Consider the following 20,857-nt stretch of genomic DNA (forward strand, 5'->3'; position numbering starts at 1 on the left):
TATTCAAGTTCCCCATCTTAATATTTAGACTTCATGTGTTTGTATGCAATCACTTATAAAATTGGTCAATATTTAGTTATCTGCCTTCATGTGATGTAATTGAATGGGATTCTTTTTCATTTGACTGGTTTCTTTTCACTCTCAACTATAGGCCTGGCTTGATCTGAGTAATTGAATGTGGGTGAGGCCTCGTTCCTTGGGAGATAGGATTAGGGAGGTAAATGAACTGGTAAGCTAGAAACAGAATGTCTGTACTAACTAAGATAAGGGAGGGAACACTTACAGTGGGTAAATAAGCCTGGAACATAAGAGGGGGAAAAATAAGTCATGCTTGTACAGAGCACAGTGACCAAGCCAATCCATAAATGTATATAAAGAAAGAGGTTTGCTGTGTAACTTTTGGATATCTGGTATGCCCTGTACCCGTCCTCTGTGCTTCAGCCTGATCAACTCAAGTGTAGTTTAATTGTATGCAAACGAAGAAATTTCAGTGACATGTTTTGAAGTCTGAGTTCTTGGGAACTGAGTGGGTAAGGTCTCGGAGGCTACTGAGTCAATAGGTAATGAGGCAGCTTCTAAGACTCTATCTTTACTTTATCAACTTTTGTTCTCTCCTCTTTATTAGGCTATAGAGTATCCCCTTTAATGAAGCCTCCTCTAAGGATGTCTGTCTGAACCATGTGGTACTCTGCATCTGTCGGCTTTCCCTCCGCTGTTAGTTTTAAGACACCTCTATGACTTTTACATTTACATGACGCCAATCTGGTTCTGTTTTGGTTTAGGTGAAGCCCATCCTTCCTGTATAGGATCCTCCTTCGCCAAAAGGTTCCTCTGTTCCTAATCTAAATTCCAACTCCGAACACCATTTTCTCATCCATGCATTGAGACTCTGCAGTCAGGGCCGGCTCTTGATTTTTTTGCCACCCCAAGCAAAAAAATTGCTGCCCCAAGCTTCGAGAGCACAACTGCCCAAGCAAAACAACCCCCCCCCCCACCTCCTCCAAAAAAGGGTGGCCAGAATGCCACCCCTGGAATTGTGCCACCCCAAGCACGTGCTTGCTTTGCTGGTGCCTAGAGCCGGTCCTGCCTGCAGTTCTACCTGTCTGTCTGTCTGTCTGCCCCTTAGTGTGGAACTGGAAGTATTTCAGAGAATGCCATCATGGAAGTCCTGGACTTTAATTTCTTTCCTAACAGCCTAAATTTGCCCTCCAGAACCTCTCCTACCTTTCTGTATGTCATTTGGTACCTACATCTACCACAACCACTGGCTCCGCCCTGGCACAGCCCATAAATCTATCTAGATGTTTGGAGAGATCCACAACTTTTGCACCCTGCAGGCAATTCACCATGTTCTCCTGGTCATCACAAACTCAGTTAGCTATATTTTGAATGATCAAATCCCCTATTACTGTACGAGTACCTCTTTTTCCAGGGAAACAGAATAACTGCGCATAGAAGAGGTATTCAGACAAAAGATTTTAATTTTAATATTTACACCTGGAAATTTGTGTCCACACCCCTCTCTGCCATGTGGTGCTCTGTCACTCTGACTACCATGCTACTCAGCCCATTCTCCTGTTCGACTGTCGTCTCGTGTTGAATGCAGTAGAAACCATATTTTGTTTGCCACTTGTCAAACGCTCTTGTTTTTATTTGCAGCTGTTGTAGAAGATGACTACATGACTCCTGAAAAGTAAGTGTGTGGATTTAACTTTATAGGCTACAGAAACATCCATTTACACTAAAACAATAGTTCCTGTCAGAATTTTAAGCTCTTCTTTTGAAGGTGGGACATACTTGTAAGCAATAAAGTGCTACTTTTATAATTCCATTATGCACAATTCTTGCATTTAAATGACACTGAAAGAATCCTCCTGAAGCAAGCACTTTGTATAATGTGTGGGGATTCACTAAATTACATGTCTGACTGGTATAACTCCGATTCAAGAAGACCTGGGTGGCTGATGGAATTAATAATGGGAGTTCCTTCTCTCTAGATTATCTGTTTTGAATATAGCCTGGACAGGTTTTGAGCAAGTAGGCTTTCCTTGCTGCCAGTGTGAATTGAGTTGGTGTTCCTTGTAGACACACACATGTCTGAAAAGTACCACCATATCTGACATTCTCATTGGTGGCCTATTTGCTGAGTCGAAGGTTATGTCTACACAACCACGGTAAGTCAACCTACGATATGCAACTCCAGCTATGTGAATAACGTAGCTGGAGTCGACGTACATTAGGTCAAGCTACTGTGGGGTCTACATCGGGTGGGGGGGTCAATGGGAGTTGAGCTCTTGTCAGGGGTAGAGTGCAGGGGTGAACTGGAGAGCGATCTGCAGTTGATTTGGTGGGTTTTTACTAGACCTGGTAGATCGATCTCAGAGCATGGATTCCCTGCTGTAGTGTAAACCTGCCCTAAGATATGAATGACTAGCATCCAATTTACCCTCTTGTACTTAGGTGAGGTCCTGATAGACACATTCAATAAGAACTTAAAGCTTACACAAGCTATAAACTTTACAACAATAGAGGAAAGGAAATTACAAAATTCCCCAAAGTCTTTAGAATGTCATGAGGTGGTGACTGGGAAGTTTGAACCTGGGAGAGCTAGGTTCATAGGTGGCTTGTGAACCGATCTTGCAGAAAAGAAAGTCTTAAAAAAAAAAAATAATGCTTAAACCAGGAGACCTTGTTCTCATCTCCTGTCCTTTGTTCGCTGTGAACATTATTGAAAGGTGTGTGTGTGTGTGTGTGTGTGTGTGTGTGTGTGTGTGTGTGCGCGCGCGTGTGTATATGTAGCTGGTTCTTGCTAGTGCTCCTTTTGTTTTGCCTGCAGTAAACACTACATGACATGTTTTCTGACAAGCTGTCTTCTGCTTTCAAAGCAGATTGTTCACCACACCCACGTGTGCTTATCTCCTCCCACCTCCCTCATTTCCCATATTCACCAGCTTGATGTTTTAGAAATTAAATGCTTTGAGAATTGTTGCCGAAACAAAGATTTGGCATAATCTGCAAGTGCTGGAGGTTTACTGTTCTTCTCATCTGTCAGCAGAAAAAGACTTTGATTTTTCATTCTGTTTATGCAGAAAGCACGGCCCTAAAATGCATGAGATTTTGCTCCCCGCTCTTGGTATTTTTTTGTTTATACTTGTGTGATCTTTGGAATGGGATTTGTATTGCTAGTGTTCTAAACTGGCCATCTCATAGATACTTCTTTGAACCCAGAGCAGTACACTGATTCCTAGGTACTAGTATGCTTAAAGTTAAACATGTGTTTTTAAGTACCTTGCAGAACTGTGCCCAAAGACTTAAATAAAAATAGAGAATCTAAGGCCAAATGTACACATTAATAGTCTTAATTTGGCACTTGGAATCTCCATTCTGATGATGACCCCATAAGTGTCATCAATAGCAGCTGAGGTTTGCATCAGTTGATTCTTTCAAAGTTAATACCTGCTTCAAAGGATCCGCATCTGTGCAACTACACCAACTGCTAAACCAGGACTTTTTCGGAGTGTAGGCAAGGCCTTGAATCGGTCCAGAAGGTCTGGCTGTGAAAGGGGACTCTGATGAAGAGCCATGGGGGCTGGGGAGGGAAGAGATTGGGCTGGGCAGAAGGAATCCATCTTGGGGTGGGTAGGTAGATGGGGAAGGGCAAAAGGGGCACGTTCTCCTTCAGAACCTGGAATGGAGCCCAAGATTCCTGAGTCTCAACAGTCCTACCAGGAAATATCTCTGAAACCAGCTGGCAAAGAATCTTATCTCTGCTAGTTCCTCCCCCTCATAGAGGATGATGACCTACTACTACTCTTTGTTAGACATTTAGTTCAAGTGGTAGAAGTCTGTGTGGTAGACCTAAAGGTTCCAACTCTGCTGATGGCCCATGTGGATGTTAATGTTTCCATGTGATGGAATTTTTTTTCCAGTTTGTTTATTTTAAATACATACAAAACCATGTGAAACAAAATGAAGATTGCAAAACTAAGCACGGAAAAGATAGGAAAAGCCAGATTTAAGGTTGCCTGTTGAACCTTAATTTGCACTCCGTGTGCACATGTATAATTAGATGCTAATCCTAATACAATTCTACTTTCCCCCCACCCCCCAACCAGATCCCAGTGGGAAGTGCACATTTTGATTTGGCTGTTTGCAACTCTGCAAAAACCTTATGCAAATACATTTACATTTATTGGTGGTTCAGCATTTATTTGACAGTTTGCTTTTAGTTGATCAATTACATCATAAACAAGAAAGTCGTGGTAATTTGGCTGCATTTCTGGAAAACTGGAACTGTAGTGGCAAGGAGTGAACAACTCTGGTGTGAAAAAACAAATACCATATATGGATCAATATCTATTTTGCTTTGGGTGCGAACATTGATGTGGGCAAGCACCTTTTACTCATGACTAGTCATGGATGACTAAACAAAGGGAATACAATGGCTGAATTGAAAATTCATGTATTTTAAATAACACAGTGGGGAAGTTAATGCGTGTAATTGTAGTTTTCAATCCATTACAATAAATACCACACACATTCTAAATGTTACTGATGCAATCAGTTTATAAATTAACCAAGTTTCCTTGTATATGCCAAGCAGGAAGAGACTTATTTTTCCATGTGTTCCACTGTATATTAACAATATAATTCTTGTTTAGAAATTAAACTGTTCAAGTAATATATTGCAGCAAAGATTAGTTACTTCTAACTCCTAATATGATATAGATAGTAGGTTGTTTGTTTAATATTTAACAGTGAAATTATCCAACTTGAGTTGCAATTCACCCTGCCCAAATGATAAATTCAAATGAGATCATGGACACTTTGCACAACCAAAACTGTGCTCATCAGTAGACCAAGTCACATGAGTTCCCTGGCCCCACTATGATCATTTAGGGATATGGATTTGTGAAGATGCCGTGGTTATAGGGCTGCTTGCATCTGTCCCTTTTCTGAATGCACTCCCCCTCTCTTCCGAGAGGGAATCATGTGATTCTACTATTTCGAGAATGGACGCTGGTCTAAGGCATCCTGTATATGCATTGTGTTTATCTAGCACGTCCTTCTCTGGATTAAGTGCCTGTGGTTCCTCCCTTCAGGAGTCTGTCATCAGATACTTTGGTTTTAACAGTCTATTTAATCTTAACAATAGAATAAAACAGAGGAGAACTTTAAAACAACAAGCAGTCTATACACGTCTAGCTCCTCAAAAGCCCAATTATCAGTAATGGTGGGCCAGGCAGGATTAGATGCTTCTGTCAGCCTGACCATCTTACTAACAACATCCCCGCAACAGCTACTACCTTTGCGTGTGGGGGAACAGGGGGAATCAGTTTTTATCCAGCCAGAGATCCTGTGTCTTCTCAGGATCCCTGCATGGCAAAACAAGTTTTCAAACTTGGCTGGGACCCAGGGGTAGAATCCTCACAGCTAATAGCTCGAGCATGGTCTCTGAACAGTCCTGAAGTGTTTATCAGGATCCTGGGCTCTTCCCAAGCAATTGTTTTGCTGCTTGCTTGCATTTTCCACCAGCCCTGTAGATTCAACGTCCTATAGTCACCAGTTCACTAACTGATCAACTTACATAATCCACGTGCGAATACTGTAACAGCTCTGTTTATCACAGTGGGTCTAGCATAGCCCTGTCCACTACGGTGAATTTCACTGTGGCTGACATCCATTGGGGCAGCAGCTGAAATCCTGCATGTTGTTGGGGGGGAAGCACAGCGTGGCTAGAGCTCTTGAAATGGACATGTTGGGGGGAGGTGGGAATCTGTTTCTTTCTCCAGGAAATACTGTGGAGGCAAAGAGCAGGACATGGCTATGCTCCACCCTGTGTGTATACAGAAGCCGGGCAGAGCCAAGAGTGGGGCCTGGAGGAAGGGATAGAGCATCTGCTGCAGTTAGTGCTGCCAACCCTCCAGGATTTGTCCTGGAGTCTCCAGGAATTAAAGATTAACCTGGAATTAAAACTTGTCATGTGATGAAACCTCCAGGAATACGTCCAGCCAAAACTGGCAACCTCAGTTGCAGTATGTGGGATCAGGCTGGCCATTAGGGAGCAGGTATGACTCACGGTCCTGCATTCCAGCCACCCCAGGTTCCCATGGAGACACCCAGCCTGGGAGAGGAGCAGGAGCATGCCAACCAGCTGCCAGGGTAGCATAGGAGACAGCACAGGGCAATAGCACCTGGGCAGAGGCCAGAGGGAGTGCACAGGGCACCAGCCACCAATGTGGGTGATGGGACAGAGCTCTGGCACCAGGGTGGGGGCGGCGGGTGGGGGGGGAGGAGTGCAAAGTGCACTTGCTTCCTTCCCACCCCATCTGAGTAGCTCTCGAAGTCCATTCACAGGGAGCTTCTCCCCTCCCCATGCTGTAATTTAATCCCTAGAGTATAGCACAGTGATAGGGTGCATTAAAAATGAATGCATAAAGTGACTAAGCAATCTGCATATGAAAGCTACATACTGCCAAGTTTGGCTTGATTTCTGGTAGATCTGCTAATAAAATGAATAGGGTGTGATGGGGAAATCTGTTCAACAGTGACACAGACTTATTTTTTTAATAGTTCTACCTCAAGCACTGACTTCAGTATTTTAATGTTTCTTGTTTCTTACCCTCTGATTTTTTTTTTTTTTCCCCTGTTTAACTGCTAGGTAGGAAAACATACGTAATCTTTGCTCTGTTCCTACTAAGTTTAATATCAGCGTAGTGACCGCTTAAGGGTTCCAGAAATAGTTTTCTGATAAACTTGTGTTAAGGTATCTTGTCAGTTGGCTTTCAATAAAAGAAAAAAGTTTTCTAATGTTCTTCCATCACTATTTCACACTTAACGTGCACGCTTTTATAGCTATCCAGTTCTGGCATTTTTAAAATGCAAAGTGCAAAACCTTGCTAGAAAATTGCATTGATTTGCAGAAATCAGAAAAGGAAACTTCCTGTTTTCTGTGTGCTCTCAACAAAGCCTCTCCCACTTATACTGGTTGAGAGTTTGCTAGAACTGGACTTCAAGCTGTGTGGGTTTCTCCACTCCCTGCATCCGAAGGAAAAATGTCTATGATTCAATGCTTCGATTCAATTTCAGTGATGGAGCTGAAACTTCTGCACCAGGGTGGGCCCCACCCCTGCAGAGAATTATCAGTACGTAGCAACCCAAACAAACTAATCACACTTCAAAGAAGCAATCTGCATGCTGAAGTGCAAAAGTCTCTGCTGTTCTTGTGGTCGTTATTATGTATTTGCGTTCTCCTAGTCCATAGGAGCCCTGGACCAAAATCCTGTTGTGCTAGGTGCTGTACAAATACAGAACAAAAGGACAGTCCCTGCCAAAAAGAGATTACAATCTAAGTAAAAGGCAAAAGACTCCCTCATTGGTCTATCTGTAACTCTGTTGTATTGAGAAACAATGGGACACTGTTGTTCAGCATGACAGGCAGTGGACTCTGCACACAAGCAACCTAGTAGCATGTTGTAGGCTCATCCCATCGGTACACTGGGGATTTCCATGAATAATTTCCAGAGCAGACTAGTGACACTAGTCTACTGACTGGCAAGGTTTTGGTGATGCAAAGTGGCCATGAGCTCACTTCAAGTGCAGTGAATGTTGATCACTAAGGGAGGCATGGCTGCTGCCTTTTGTTCTGGACCCAGGTTGTGGGATGGGGTTGGGGTATATGTTAAGGTTTGTGTCTACACAAAGCCCAGTAACTTGGGCTTTATGTGGGCAAGGTGAATTTCAACTGAAGTTATCCTATGGATGATTTCTAGAGTAGATGTAGCATGAGACAGTGTGCATCTTAGTGCAAGCCTCTTAATTAAGATAGAAATTCCCAGTAATAATTCATTTCTCATAGATTGTATGCCAAAGTTCTTCAAGATCCATTAATTTATTGTGCAGAATTTTTCAAAAAACCACTCTCCCACCCCACCCCTTCCCCTCATCATTCCCTAGTGCTGAATCTGAAGAAGTACATAATTATGAAGAAACCATATCGTACGTGAAACAATCTGGGAACTCTCTAACTTCGTGTGCCATTCAGGATATTGCTGACTGTGAGTCTGTTAAGCCAATTAACATAGGTATAGTATGTGGGATGTAACTACTTTTTAAAGAAATGGCATTGTTCCTCCTAATCTGTTAGAAGCTCAGTTGCATGTCTGAGTTACCCTTTTTCACAAAAATGCCCCATTTGTGACTAAAGGTGAATATTCGTGCTTTACAGCCTAACCTCGCCTCTCCTCCTTTGCCACTAGAAGGAAACAGACTTGTGTGAGAGACTGAAAATGTGTATAATGGAGTTATAGGATCATGATGGGGGGGGGGGGAGGGCTGAAGTAGAACGGCAATGGAAAAAGTCAAGTGACTGTCCTGCCAGGGAGGAGGGGGCAAAGGAGGAGATGTTAACTAAGCAGAGTTTAGCCTCCTTTTTGTTTTTTGGTTTTATGGGAGGGGGGTGGGGAGAGGTGCTACTTCCAATGCATGGAACTCTTCCATCCCCTTATGACTTATGCCACCTTCATTACCCTCTTTCCCCCCCCCCCCCCCTTGCCTTTTTTGTTCTGTCAGGTTTATTCTTGTGCTTTTTTTCCTTGTTCCCCTTCCTGGTGGCTCTTCCTCCCCGTTTCTCCTTGACAGAATACAACTTACTTGCTCAGGGTTGTGTTTCGAACAGGCCAATTCTTGTACTTGATCCAAGGGGCATGAAAAGATTAAGCTGACGGCGTGTGAACCAATCCTCATTCAGGGAACTGACCATTGGGCCCTGCAAAAGTGGCTGTTTGCCCCCATCTAGCCTAGGGTACCCTAGGCTGAATATGTGGGCCAGTCTTCTTTATAGCCACAGTTCCCTTTCACAGACTGTAGTTCAATGGCATTAAAACTGTGGAAGATTGTATCTCCAGAACATGCTAAAATGCAGTAATTTGTTTATAAATCTTTATTCTAGTATCTAGCACGGGAATCCAAGAACACAAAAAGGTAGGTCATCTTCTGCAACCCTCGCCTAACATTATAGATAAATCTATAAGACATGCTGGTGCTATGTTTTGATGCCTTGGAAACTTGTGACTATTGTATCCTTCAAATAATGAGCTGTTCTGTGGGGGTTCTGGAGACTTATGCACCCATCCTGTGGGATCTAGGGAACCAATCTCCTTAGCTCCCTTTGAGAACCCTAGCCTCACGCTTCTGATGTTTAAAGAAATAGTGATACAATCTAAATTTAACAGCGTGTTTTATATCAAACAGGTCTTGAGTAAGTCTCTGAGAGCTTTAAAATTCCATAAGGGAGATGCCTGTGTAAACCTCTGTCAAAGATAGGAATGTGCTGGTAATTCTCTACTCAAAGGCTTGATGGCAAAAACTGTGTTCCTGCTTCCTCGCCACAGCAACATATTTAGCCAGCGTCTGATGGGTACAGAAGAAAATAATTGAACTGGTGTCAGAAAATATCCCTTATGGGTGTGACTTCTGGTTCTGTCTCACATGCAGGGAAATCAGCTGGGGCCATCGCCTCTGAAATTCTTAAATCTGATTCCAAGAGGGCAAATGACTTTGTTTTGTTTGTTTTTAAACTTTCGAAAGAGCTTATTTGCTTTATTGAGTGAGGTCCAGTTTCAAATTTTAGATCTGAACTGAAAAGTGATCAATGTGTCCAGGAAATATCCTCATGTTTCAAGTGGCTTATCTATAATGCAGTAGAGGAGGAGTTGTGGCTTTCTTTATTTCTAATGGTCAAAAAAGCAAATTGTATTTAGAAATATTTTATGAAACAAAACTAATATTTAAAAGATTAGGCCCAATCTTGCAAGCACCTCAGCACATGCTTGACTTTACTCCTATGAGTAATTTCATTGACCACTAACTTCCGTTTGTTTGTTTTTATTTATTAATTATATAAGGAGTTACTCGGGTCAATATGCACACCTTTTTCAGAAACTGCTTTTATGCTAGAAAATAAGGGAAAGATCCTGCTTTTAACTAATCATAAAGCTCATGTTTTAATGCAGGCTACTACATGAGTTAATGTTGCTTGTACAGAAACGCACTTTTAAAATATCAAATATTGAGTGGCATTGTGTAAAGTTTGGCTTCTTGCCGAACAAGGCGTAATAAGTGAAGGTTTTTTACTTTCTTTTTTTAATAGAAGCAGAAAACTTTTCTGTTTGCCTCATTCAGGTAACTTCTTCATTTATTTGAATCACTTTTTATTTCTGCTCATCTAAACAGGTTTAGCAAAGGCAAATCACCTTTTTAGTTCCGTGATAGATCTGGGTGAATAACCTATAAGGTATTCACAGAATCTTTTATTTTAGAAATACAGTGAAATTCCACAAACACACTTGTTAATACAATTGCATTTTCTGGCAGCATTCAAGGTTTCAAACTTCATTTTTGTTCTGCAGTGGAACAAAAACAAAACCTCTCAAATGATTTTGCAAAAAGCTGAATTGTCAAAATGTTGTTTTCCTCTCCCCTGGGAAACCTGAACTTTTTAATGTGGGAATGGGAAAGAGACTGACTCTATAGCCTAGGAGACCCAGGTTCAAGTGTGTGATCTGGGATGACAAAAGTCTGCTCTCAGTCAGGCACATTAGGAAGTCTCCCATCGCTCTCTAGAAGTCACTAGAGTGCCCTGAACCCAAATCCAAAACAACTTGAAATGAATTTTTCATCCAAACTGATGTCTCCACAAAACATTTCAATTTCATTTAATTGAAAATATTCCAACCAGCTTTACTTTAGAATTATTTGTCCAGCTCTTTAACTAGATGTGATGAAGGAAAAAGGCAACTTTGAAGTTCACCCTGGATTATTGTAAGAGTAAAAATAAATACTTCAAACGCTATAGTAAATGTAATTATTGTAGCTTGGTAACCTGCTTGCTTTAATGGAGATTGCCATAGCATGTGATAAATTGGATTATTTTTGTTAAATGTGTGCCTGAGGGGGGGAAAAAGCAATTTTGGGAATAGAATGATGAGATGTTGCATCACCAAAGTGGCTTGGGTGTTCAGAGGGACACCAAAATGATTGCACAAGTAATCATGCACAAAAGTGGGCTTTGGGATTATGTAGTAGGATGGGAGGGCAACTGTAGAGGAGAGTGTGGAAGGGATGGTGTAGTCGGGGAGAGTTCTCATGGAATCAGGAACCAAAGAGGGAGACGGAGACTGTATGACAGAGAGCTAAGCTGTGCAAAATTGGAGTGTGTGAGGGGCACTGAAACAGAAATGCATGTCAGAATTGGTTCACCCATCCTAATATACGTCTGATATAGTGATGGGAATTAAACATAAAGTGAGCCAGTCTATCTGACTAGATAGATATGGGAGAGGTGATAGGAGTTGTGGTCTTGATAACCCAGAAGGCCATTGGCTATGGACTGTCTCATCAACTGTACTTTTTTTTTTTTCTGTATAGTTCAGTGTTAGCGTAACAAAGCTGGACCAGGGTCAGCCACATGAAACCACCCAAGTGAGATCGTCAGCAATGGATCTAGTCTATGGGCTGTCCATTATCAGAGTTCATTCCTCCTAGCTTGCTGTCATTCAAATTGTGAATAGTGCTTTGAAAACTATTGCTCTGGGTTACCATCTGCTCTGTCTGCATGTTGGAGCTGATTCAGATTTTAGCGCTGGCATTATGGAATATAATACTGTCTACACAATACAGCCTCATCTCTCTCCTAACAAGTAGAGTAGTGGAGAGATGCTATGTATTAACACGTCTGTCTTAGCCTGGGCTTGTGTAAGAATCTTCTAATATTTCAGCACGGAAAGAGTCACAGGGAATGAAAAAAAGGAAAAACTGAAATGGGATCTTGATAGAGAGATGCAACAGCAAATGAATAAAGCGTCCAAGGTAATATGTCATTGAGGTGCCCCTTATACATTTAGGTTCAGTGTTGGGGTGGACAATGAGGGACTAGGGTATGATGCAGTTTTTGTTTTTAAAGCACAATGAAACTAACTCTCAGCCCAGGGATTGGAAGCCGTCTTTAGCCTCCCAAATGAGGATAGACGATGGAATTTTAAATCCTATGTTTTCTCCCTCCAGTCATGACAAATGTTTAGTAATATGACTGATACTATTTCTGTTTCTGAGTTGCATATAATCTATTATACCTCTGTTCTATATAGTGGGTTAATAGTTGAGCTATAATGTTTTTTCACGTTGCTTGTAAATTATGAATCTGATTCAAGCCCTGCACTAACCACATCTACATTTCTCTCATTAGATGAGTGGTGGTGAGGACATGCTACATAAATCACAAATACATCAAGGCAATGAAGGTGGGAAGAACAAGCTACAAGCTAAGCAGGGAGATACAACTGATGTCATCCAAACTGGGAAGTGGCTGGCAAAAGGTGGAGTAGAACATTGTGAGTATCCCATTGCCTTTGTTTTATTGTACTGTTTCTTCAAACTTCTGTCCCCCCCCCTTTTTTTTTAATTACCTAAAATCTCTCAGGCCTTGTCTGCATGAGAAAGTCACACTGGTCTAACTTAGTGTAATTTTAAACCAATTAAGTTAAAGTAGCACAAAATGCTGCATGGACACTAATACTTTTTTAGTTTAAGACTATCTGTTCAAAATAGATTGCCTTGACTTGGGAGTGTTGAACAAAGTTGTGCAAATAACTGATTTTCAGCTCTCTGGAAGTTTTTTGGTTTGAGTTGAACCAAAAATTCAGTGAATTAAAAGTAAGCAGAAAAAAATTTCATATCAAACAAAATGCATTTTTATGTTGGGCATTAACTTAAAAGCGAAGGAAATGAAGGGCTAGATTGACACAACTGGAACTGGTGGTGTCCCCTTTCTATGGAGTAACCAGGGCACTATCCTGGGATATGGAAGAATCTGGGTTTGAATCCCCACTCTGGAGCTGGCACTTGAACTCAGGTCTCCAACATACCAGGTAAGTGGCCAAAGCATCACACAAGGATGTTCTGAGGTGGGACTCTGTCTCTCATGTTGAAGCCGTTCTACTTTGTACAGAGTCCTTGAATAGTCATTGGGGAAGAGAGTAAGAATGATGCTATAGGCTGTTGGTTAGAGCACTCAGCTGGAAGGGAGAAGAGCTGAGTTCAAGATCCTACTCCAGAGCATGGATTCAAATGTGGGTCTCCCACATCCCAGGTGAGTGCCCAAACCACAAGGTTACTGGGTGTAAGGGGGATGGAATCATTACCACCACCTCCTCTGGGTTTTGTGAATGGCACCAAAGTCCCCTTGTGAATCTAGGCTTAAGCTTTTTTGGTTGAAGCTATTTGGCAAATTCATCACAAACTTAGGCCAAATAGCTTCAATTGACCATATATAAAAATAATTTTTGTTTGTTTTCATTTGCCAACCTCTTTTTTGTTTTCATTTGCTAATTCCCCCGCCCCCCAAAAAAACAAAAACAAAAAACAAAACCCAAACTAGTCTGAAAAACTGCTCCCAGAACTAGTGTGGAAATCCATCTTCTCCTATGGTCACCTCCCCACTATTGTCTGTGACTGAAGTCAGGAAAAAAAAAATCACGGGAAGATGGAAACTATTTGGGCCTGATTTTTTTTTTTTTTTTCCCCCAAACTATCTATTCTTCTGACTAGTCCTTGCTGGCATGATTTGTTCTAATGAGACTACAAAATTAAAGAATGAGCCCTTATTTTCTTCATTATGGTGCAGACCCAGAGTGCTAATACATGTTTGGGCTTCTGTTATCATCTTAAACTATACAGTTGCCAGACACACTCAACTTACTTTAGTTTGTAGTGAATGGGGAACATATTTCTTCTTCTTTAAACTTATTCTGTAGCTTCCAAGTGTAAATTAGCTTTACCTGTAAGTAATTAATTATTTCAATTCAATCCTGACAGCGATGATATTTTTAAACCACTCTGCTTAACTTTGCTGCTATTGACAGACTGTTCAGGATTGAGCTGTAGATTATGGCTGATCTCTTGAATGGCTGGAGGTAATTTTGGGTGGAATTTTTAGTATTGTTCAAGGTTGGCCTGTCTCTGCTCCCATTGATGTAAATGGGAGAGAATGAGGCCAATGATAGGTGCTTTTGAAAAATCAGAGATATCAAAAGTGAGAAGTTAATTTTGCTCTGAAGCATTATGATGAAATTCATAATATGGGCAGAAATGTGTCAGTGTTGCATATTTCTGGTGTGGCAGCTGAGCATGGAGGCATCCATTTAAAAATACTAGTTGCTTTTGGCTCTGTCTCTTAAGTTTCTTAACCCAACCCGTTTTTTTTTCCTTCACTCATTCAAGGCCTAACTAGGCTTGGCAAGCTGGTCAATTGACCACTTAATATTTGACAGTGATCAAATAACGTAATATATTCTAGCAAGGACATCCTGACGGCAGTGGCAGCCTATCTTTTGACTTGCATCATAGTGCCCTTTCGTCTTACAACAAAACAAGACCAAAAAACCCCACAACTCCGTTTAATTGTTTCATATTTTTCTGAGTTACTGGAGTTGTATTAACTTGTGTTTTTGAAATTAGGCATAAGTATCTCTCGAAGGCTAAGCCTATTAGAGAACATAAAGTCTTACTCTTATTAGAACAAAAAAAAAAATTAGTGCTTTAAAATGTTTGACCAGTATTTAAGGCTGTAAGAAAATCATGGGCCATAACTCTGAACACACACCATGGGCGGGTGGGGGGGTGGTGATGGTGGTGGTTTTATAGTTGTCACAAATTTGAGTGGTGGTGGCACTGCAAGCTTGTGTGCCAGATTGTAATACCATTCCCTCAAATTTGGCCTAGCTTCTCTCCATCATGACATAGGCAGCTGAGCCAAATTTGGGTGATCGGGGTTGGGGGCTATAAATTGGTGAATGAGGTAGCAACAGCACTCAAATTTGGGTCGTCAGGGTGGGGGGGGGGTTATTTCCCCCTATTTGTGAGATAGCAACAGCACTCCAATTTGGATGGCTACCTCTTGGTCACGCTTGCATTCAAGAGCCATTGGGACATATCTGTGCTGCTGCCCTGCTTAGAAGACAGGCTGCGTGCCTTGGAAGAAGGTGGTGAAGCGTATGATTGGGTGAGCACCCAGGGGTGGTGAATCTATTTTAAAAGCAAGTATATAAAGGCAACCTGTTTTTGTTTTTCAAATGGGTTATGTACTGAGCACACCAAAACCTCGGCTTCAACAAACGGTGGCTGCAACTTTTGAACCAGAAAAAATCCATACTTTTGTACAGCCTTACATATACTTGACTTGTAAATTTACCAATAATTTTTGGACTGGTCAAATGCACAACCTTAGACCTAACGTTGTTGGAGGAGTGTCTATTGAGGTGGTGGTGGTTATTTTTTTACCTAACTGAAACAGTTCACACACTTAATTGTCCTAGTGTCTACTCTGAAACCTAGTTCTCAGTGTAATAGACATCAGCTAAAATCACAAATGAGACTTTTTTTTTTTTCCCCTCTACCATGATTTGCAAGTATATTCCCCAGGCTTAAGTAATCTATCAATCCTTACTCTCTCAACCATATCAACCACTCCAAAGATGCTACCAATTCAATCCCTTCATTTATTTCAGAAAAAATAACATCTATTTGTTTTTGTTTTTAAATCTTATTTTGGTTCTTGCAGTTGAAAAATGTCATAGTTGAGAACTTCAGGTACTGAGCAAACTGGTAAATCTCTAAAATAAGTCTTTAAGACTCTTTGCTTTTCTTTCAAAGCAGCTTAGAGCAATCAAAGACCCTTCTTAACTCCTAGATCTAAGGAAGTTTGGCTTCCTCTGCAACTGACATATTTATTGTGACACCAACATGAGTTATCAAAGATGATCATCCTTGACCTGATCATAGGTGATCAGAAGAGCTTCTAAGGCAAGATGCTGTTTCATTTTCAGCTCGCTATTTGTGTGTGGGTGCCTTGAAAGCAGATGAAGACATGGTGGCTTTGAGCCAAAGGATTCTGAAGCCAATGCAGACATCAGAGGATGTGTATGATGATGTAGAAGATCTAGAGCATGCTGTGTGAGTACATGCTAACGACTGGGTTTTGAGATGTCTTCTAAAACCTACAATATAGTAAACTGATATATCAAACTGTCTTGATACTTCATTTTCCAGGAATCAAGCCTCTGATGCCTTTAGCTCGTTCACTTCAGATAGCTGTAAGTATGGCAGAGTTGGGAAGTTTGAACTTGAGGATCATTCATTACGTTGAGGCATACCTCCATTTAAAAAGGTGCATCTTGTGCCTGGAGTGGAGCTCACCCCAGAAAAAGGAGTTGCATATGGCCCTAAGCTACACTTGAGTCCCACACTACAGTCCAGTCCTCTGCCAAGTTTCCAGTCAGCCCAGGAAAGTGGGCAGGGCACTGGGATCTCTGCCAAGACAATGAGGAAAGAATTCTTCCTTTACTCCTAAGCTGCGCATTGCAGCTGTACTGCAGCCTAACTGCAGGAGTAGACTCTGTGACTTTTTAGCATTATATAGCAGTGGTGATCCTGGATCTAACCCTTAAATAGTTCTGAAGTGCTTTGAGAGTGGCCTCTCCAAAACCTGCCTGTATTCCTTTCTTTTCTTCTTCTTCTTCCTCCTCCTCCTGCTCCTCCCTCCCCCCCCCCCCCAGCCCAGAATTGCACTGGTTTCCTCTCCATGTGGAAACCTCCATGCCCATGGAACCAGGGACTAGATTTTCCACCAATATATTGTTGAAGCTTCACTTGGCCGTATGGATCTGCTATAATGAATTTCACCCGTAAGCACCTGTCTGTATCCATTTTAAGCAATTGTAGTTAAAGTTGCCACATCCATGTTACTAGGAGACAAAATCACAAATGCCATCATTAAACCTATCACTTTTCTGGTGGTGTGATAGATTTTTCTTAGTGGGATTCATAGTGTGATGTGACAGCAATCTCATGTTTGTCAGATATTATCCTAATAATGTCATTCGTTGGATGAATTTTGATAGCTTAATAAATCTACCACTGCAGCTCATATGCAAGATTTGTTTATGCCTTAGACTGTACAGTTTTAGCTACCTGATTGTAATACATTTTCTAACCACTAGAGCACTGCAATTTAAAAAGAAAACAAGTTTACAAAGAATGGCGTGTGCATTGTGTTGAACATTCCACTGTTAGCTCATGTATAAATACAATGAGTGTTCTTAGGTTCTTTTATTGATCAGTACCACTCCAATGCTGAATGTTCAGCAATATGGCAAGCTTCCATCTGGGAATAAATGGTCTCTTGTGAATTTTTGTTGCACTTCATGCTACAAGCTAGGGAATCTGATTCCCAGCTTGCATAGACAGCAGGAGTCTGGTAGCTAGCTGGTGCTGTGGCAGCTACACTTCTGTGTTTAGTATGCTAGCTGAGATGTGCACTAGTGTGAATATGTCCATGTGAGCTGGGAATCCCACCGCTAGCTCATAGTGTAGCCATAGCCTATGTAGTGCTAAGTGGTTCTCCTGTTCCAGAGCTCTGTTTGTTCTGTTTAGCAGACCTTGAAGATTGTTACCATTGAATGTGATTTGTGAATACATCTGTCTTGTTTTTAAGTTTCAGAAGACAAGTGTGACGAAATATATGAGGATGTTCATAATGGGGATTATAATCCAGTCAAACTGGAGTGAGTTGCCATTTATATGCCTTCAAGCAGCTGAATGCACTTCTATGTACTGTGCCTGTTGACTACTGGATATAAGTACATGTTTTACAACTGTAGAAGAGAGAGTGATTTTTGTTGTTCGTTGACATTAGCTGACATTTACAAACTGCATTTCCAATCATTAACTCTCTGTAAGATCACTCTGTGTGTGGAATGAGACTTCATACACCTTTCCACGGTGTATCTGACTCGGCCCTTGACTATAGCAAATGGTGAGGCATTGCTCCACAAAACTTCTTAAAAGGTGCACCTGATGCCTGGTTTTTATACAGCAGAATGTGGAGTTATTTATCTTGTGCATAGTGCTCCTTTATGGACATGAAGAGTAATTGCATCTGGGTTTAAAACTAATTTATATCTTGTGTGTGGAGAAAATATGGGAAGTTTGAAGTCTGGAGGATTGGTGGGGGGGGGGAAATAGCAATGCTCTTTGGTGCCTCTAGGTGCACCTTTAATTCAAACAAGACCGTGGTCCATTGTGCTAAATGCCGTACATGCACAGCCAGTCCTTTCTCCAAAGAACTGTTGTCTAAATAGATACTAAATGGTAGGAGAAATGAAGCTTCCTTATCCTCCCGTTGCAGATGGGGAAATGGAGAAATAGATTGTGACTTGCCCAAGATTGCACAAGGAAGTTTACTTGGGCATTAAAACTCAATATCCTGAGTCTTAGTTCAGTGCCCTAACCACAAGGCCATCCTTAAGATAGTCTTCCTGCCAGTACAACATGCAGCCAGTGCTCAAGGAGTTGTGCTCACTGTATTTAGTACTTAATTATCGAGTACCTTCTATCTTGGTACTTCTTAACCACTTGAGTATACTTCCATATGGGAAATAAGCTTTGCAACACCCCTGTGCCATAAGCAAGTACAATTCCCCATGTTATAGACATAAAGAGAAGTTGTCTTGCCCAAGGCCATACAGGACAGAGATGTGTGGTGGAGGCTGGAACTGAAAGAGGTGGTCTAACTCCCAGGCTTGGGCCTTAACCACAAGATTGTCCTTCCATCTGTAATGTCTACCAGGAACTGGACCCAGGGAAGCACTGTTCCTTTTATCCGAGATTTGGAGTTCCACAAAAACACTCAATTTCTGAATGTGGTAGGGGAGGAAATTGACTTTTTTTTCATTAGTGACTAACTGGCTTTGAAAAATCCCATGTGTGAACTAAAACCAATGCAAAAGGGAATTTAGAATGAAGGCCTCAGTCCAGCAAAGCACTTAAACTTAACTCTAAGCATGTGAGTACTCCCCAGTGAGTTAAGCATATGCTTAAGTGCTTTGCTGGACTGGGGCCTAAGTGCTTCTTAGGGTGCAGTCCCTTTTTTCTGAATAGAGGATAATCTCTAGCACTGCCAATATGGTAACTTTTGTGGGCATTCAGCATTCTTAAGTCTGACGCTTTCCCCCCCCCCCCCCCCCAATATATCTTCTTTGTACCTAGTTCGGATAGAATAGAAAAACTAAAGCAACTTGGGAAGTTTTTCAAGAAAGACATAATTAAATTGAAGAATGCCAAGATGAAGGAAAATTGCCGGTAAGAAATGTTGTCTAAACAGCTCCTGCTCAGTTCATGTTTGGAAATTATCACTTTTTCTTTTTATAGTTCTGGACACAGCTTTTTTGGCAAATCTGCCTAAAGTCATTTTTGATGACCAGCTGTTCCATAGGAATTTCCATAATGGATCATGCCTAGGGTACCTCTGGTCCAGTATCTTGTCTCTCTCACTATGGACTGCACCAAACACTTCAGAAAAAGGTGCAAGAAACCCTGAATATGTCAATTATGGAATAATCTGCAAGTCTCTTCCTAAATCATAGGATGGATAATGTCTTGAAGCATGAGGATGCTTGTGTCCTTCCAAACTGCTAATTGGCTTGGGTTGTGATGGTGGTCCAGTAATCAAAGCAAGTTGAATGGATGTAGATCAGTGAAGAGGAAAAATTAATTGATTTAATATTTTCCGTTTCCAGTTGGTAGGCAAAGACCTTCTTAAATTCAAGTTCATAAAGAGGGGAAAAAATCTTGTGTTCTAACTGTGTATTATTTAGCACTCTTAAAGAATCCAAAGATAATGCTTTCCGTTAGGGGTATGTGACCAGTACATCCATTCTGTTAATCTATGACTTTTAAATTGTTCTTAAGGCAGCTGTTTTACTCATGAAAAATTTGGTTCCTTTTTTGAGTAATGAAAGTAGGAATCTGACTTCTCCCCCCCCCCCCGCTAAAATTACTGGGCCTGATTCTGATCCAAATTTACAATGGTATAACTGCAGGGAAGTTGCTCTGGATTTACGTCAGTGGGAGGTCAGAACAAGGTTCTGTTAGTCTGATCCATCACTCTTAGGAGCACCAATATCAATGGCTTTTTCCCCCACTTTGCCTTATAGGCACAATTAAACCCTAATCATCGGGGTAGAGGCGGAGGACGGCAGAGTAAAAATTTTGAAGTCAGTGGAAAGCCTCCCATACACTTCATGGCTTAGTCTGGCATAAAAACCCACTAATCTTAACCAACTCCTTTTATTTTTAAAATGACTTAATTGAATCATAAATTTTTAATGGAAAAAACAAGGTGATATTAGCTTTGTCAATGCAGAGTAGATGTTGCATAGTTTGTTTGTCCCCCCCCCCCCCCTCCTCCATTCTGTGGAGAGCTAAGTAAAGCTCTGACTTCCTCTTTCTGCACTGCTGATGAAACCTTGAAAAATGTTCCGTGTCTGTAGAAGACAGGCACAGCAATATGGTATTAACAACACAGAGACCTGTGTGTGCTTGTGTCACCTGTACGTTGGGAAAGGTGGTACCTTAGAGGAGAAGATTTGCCTTTCACATTCAAGCTGGCAATAGTATCTGATAAGAAAGAGGAGACCATTCAGTCTCTGGTATAACAAGTGACACATGAAGGAATATTGTTTATCTTTTTCTAGTACTCTTTCGAATCCTGTTGGCTTGATATTCAAGATGCTGGCTTGTGCCAGTTTCTCACTTCATGAATGCATGATGGTTGGCTGCAGAACATAAGGTCTCTTGACTCCTCTCTGCAAAACGCCTACCGTCAGATGAAGGGGGTGCACTATGGTGCCATACTCTTTTGGTCCTGAGAATGTCTGGTGGGATTTTTTTCTGGCTTTAAAGGAACATAGCTGTGTTTGGGAATGTGTAGTGGGAGCTACAGTATGAAAGCTGTCTGTCATCT

General features: G+C 41.3%; 1 protein-coding gene across 5 annotated transcripts in view; it reads left to right on the plus strand.

Annotated features, from left to right (window-relative positions):
- The window catches only part of FYB2 (FYN binding protein 2), a 42,631-nt gene that overhangs the window by 13,253 nt on the left and 8,521 nt on the right, over nt 1–20,857 (plus strand). For 3 of the 5 annotated variants that reach the window (XM_043490519.1, XM_038413844.2, XM_038413843.2), the window contains exons 4-13: nt 1,660–1,693; nt 7,957–8,057; nt 8,951–8,982; nt 10,151–10,182; nt 11,778–11,868; nt 12,245–12,389; nt 15,882–16,008; nt 16,105–16,148; nt 17,549–17,618; nt 19,102–19,194. In XM_043490519.1, coding sequence (XP_043346454.1) covers nt 1,660–1,693; nt 7,957–8,057; nt 8,951–8,982; nt 10,151–10,182; nt 11,778–11,868; nt 12,245–12,389; nt 15,882–16,008; nt 16,105–16,148; nt 17,549–17,618; nt 19,102–19,194 — 769 coding nt within the window. The remainder of the gene's footprint in view (nt 1–1,659; nt 1,694–7,956; nt 8,058–8,950; nt 8,983–10,150; nt 10,183–11,777; nt 11,869–12,244; nt 12,390–15,881; nt 16,009–16,104; nt 16,149–17,548; nt 17,619–19,101; nt 19,195–20,857) is intronic. The other 2 variants (XM_038413845.2, XM_038413846.2) reach the window with 2 other exon arrangements.

The sequence above is a fragment of the Dermochelys coriacea genome, chromosome 8 (assembly GCF_009764565.3).
Source record: "Dermochelys coriacea isolate rDerCor1 chromosome 8, rDerCor1.pri.v4, whole genome shotgun sequence".
Taxonomy (NCBI): domain Eukaryota; kingdom Metazoa; phylum Chordata; order Testudines; family Dermochelyidae; genus Dermochelys; species Dermochelys coriacea.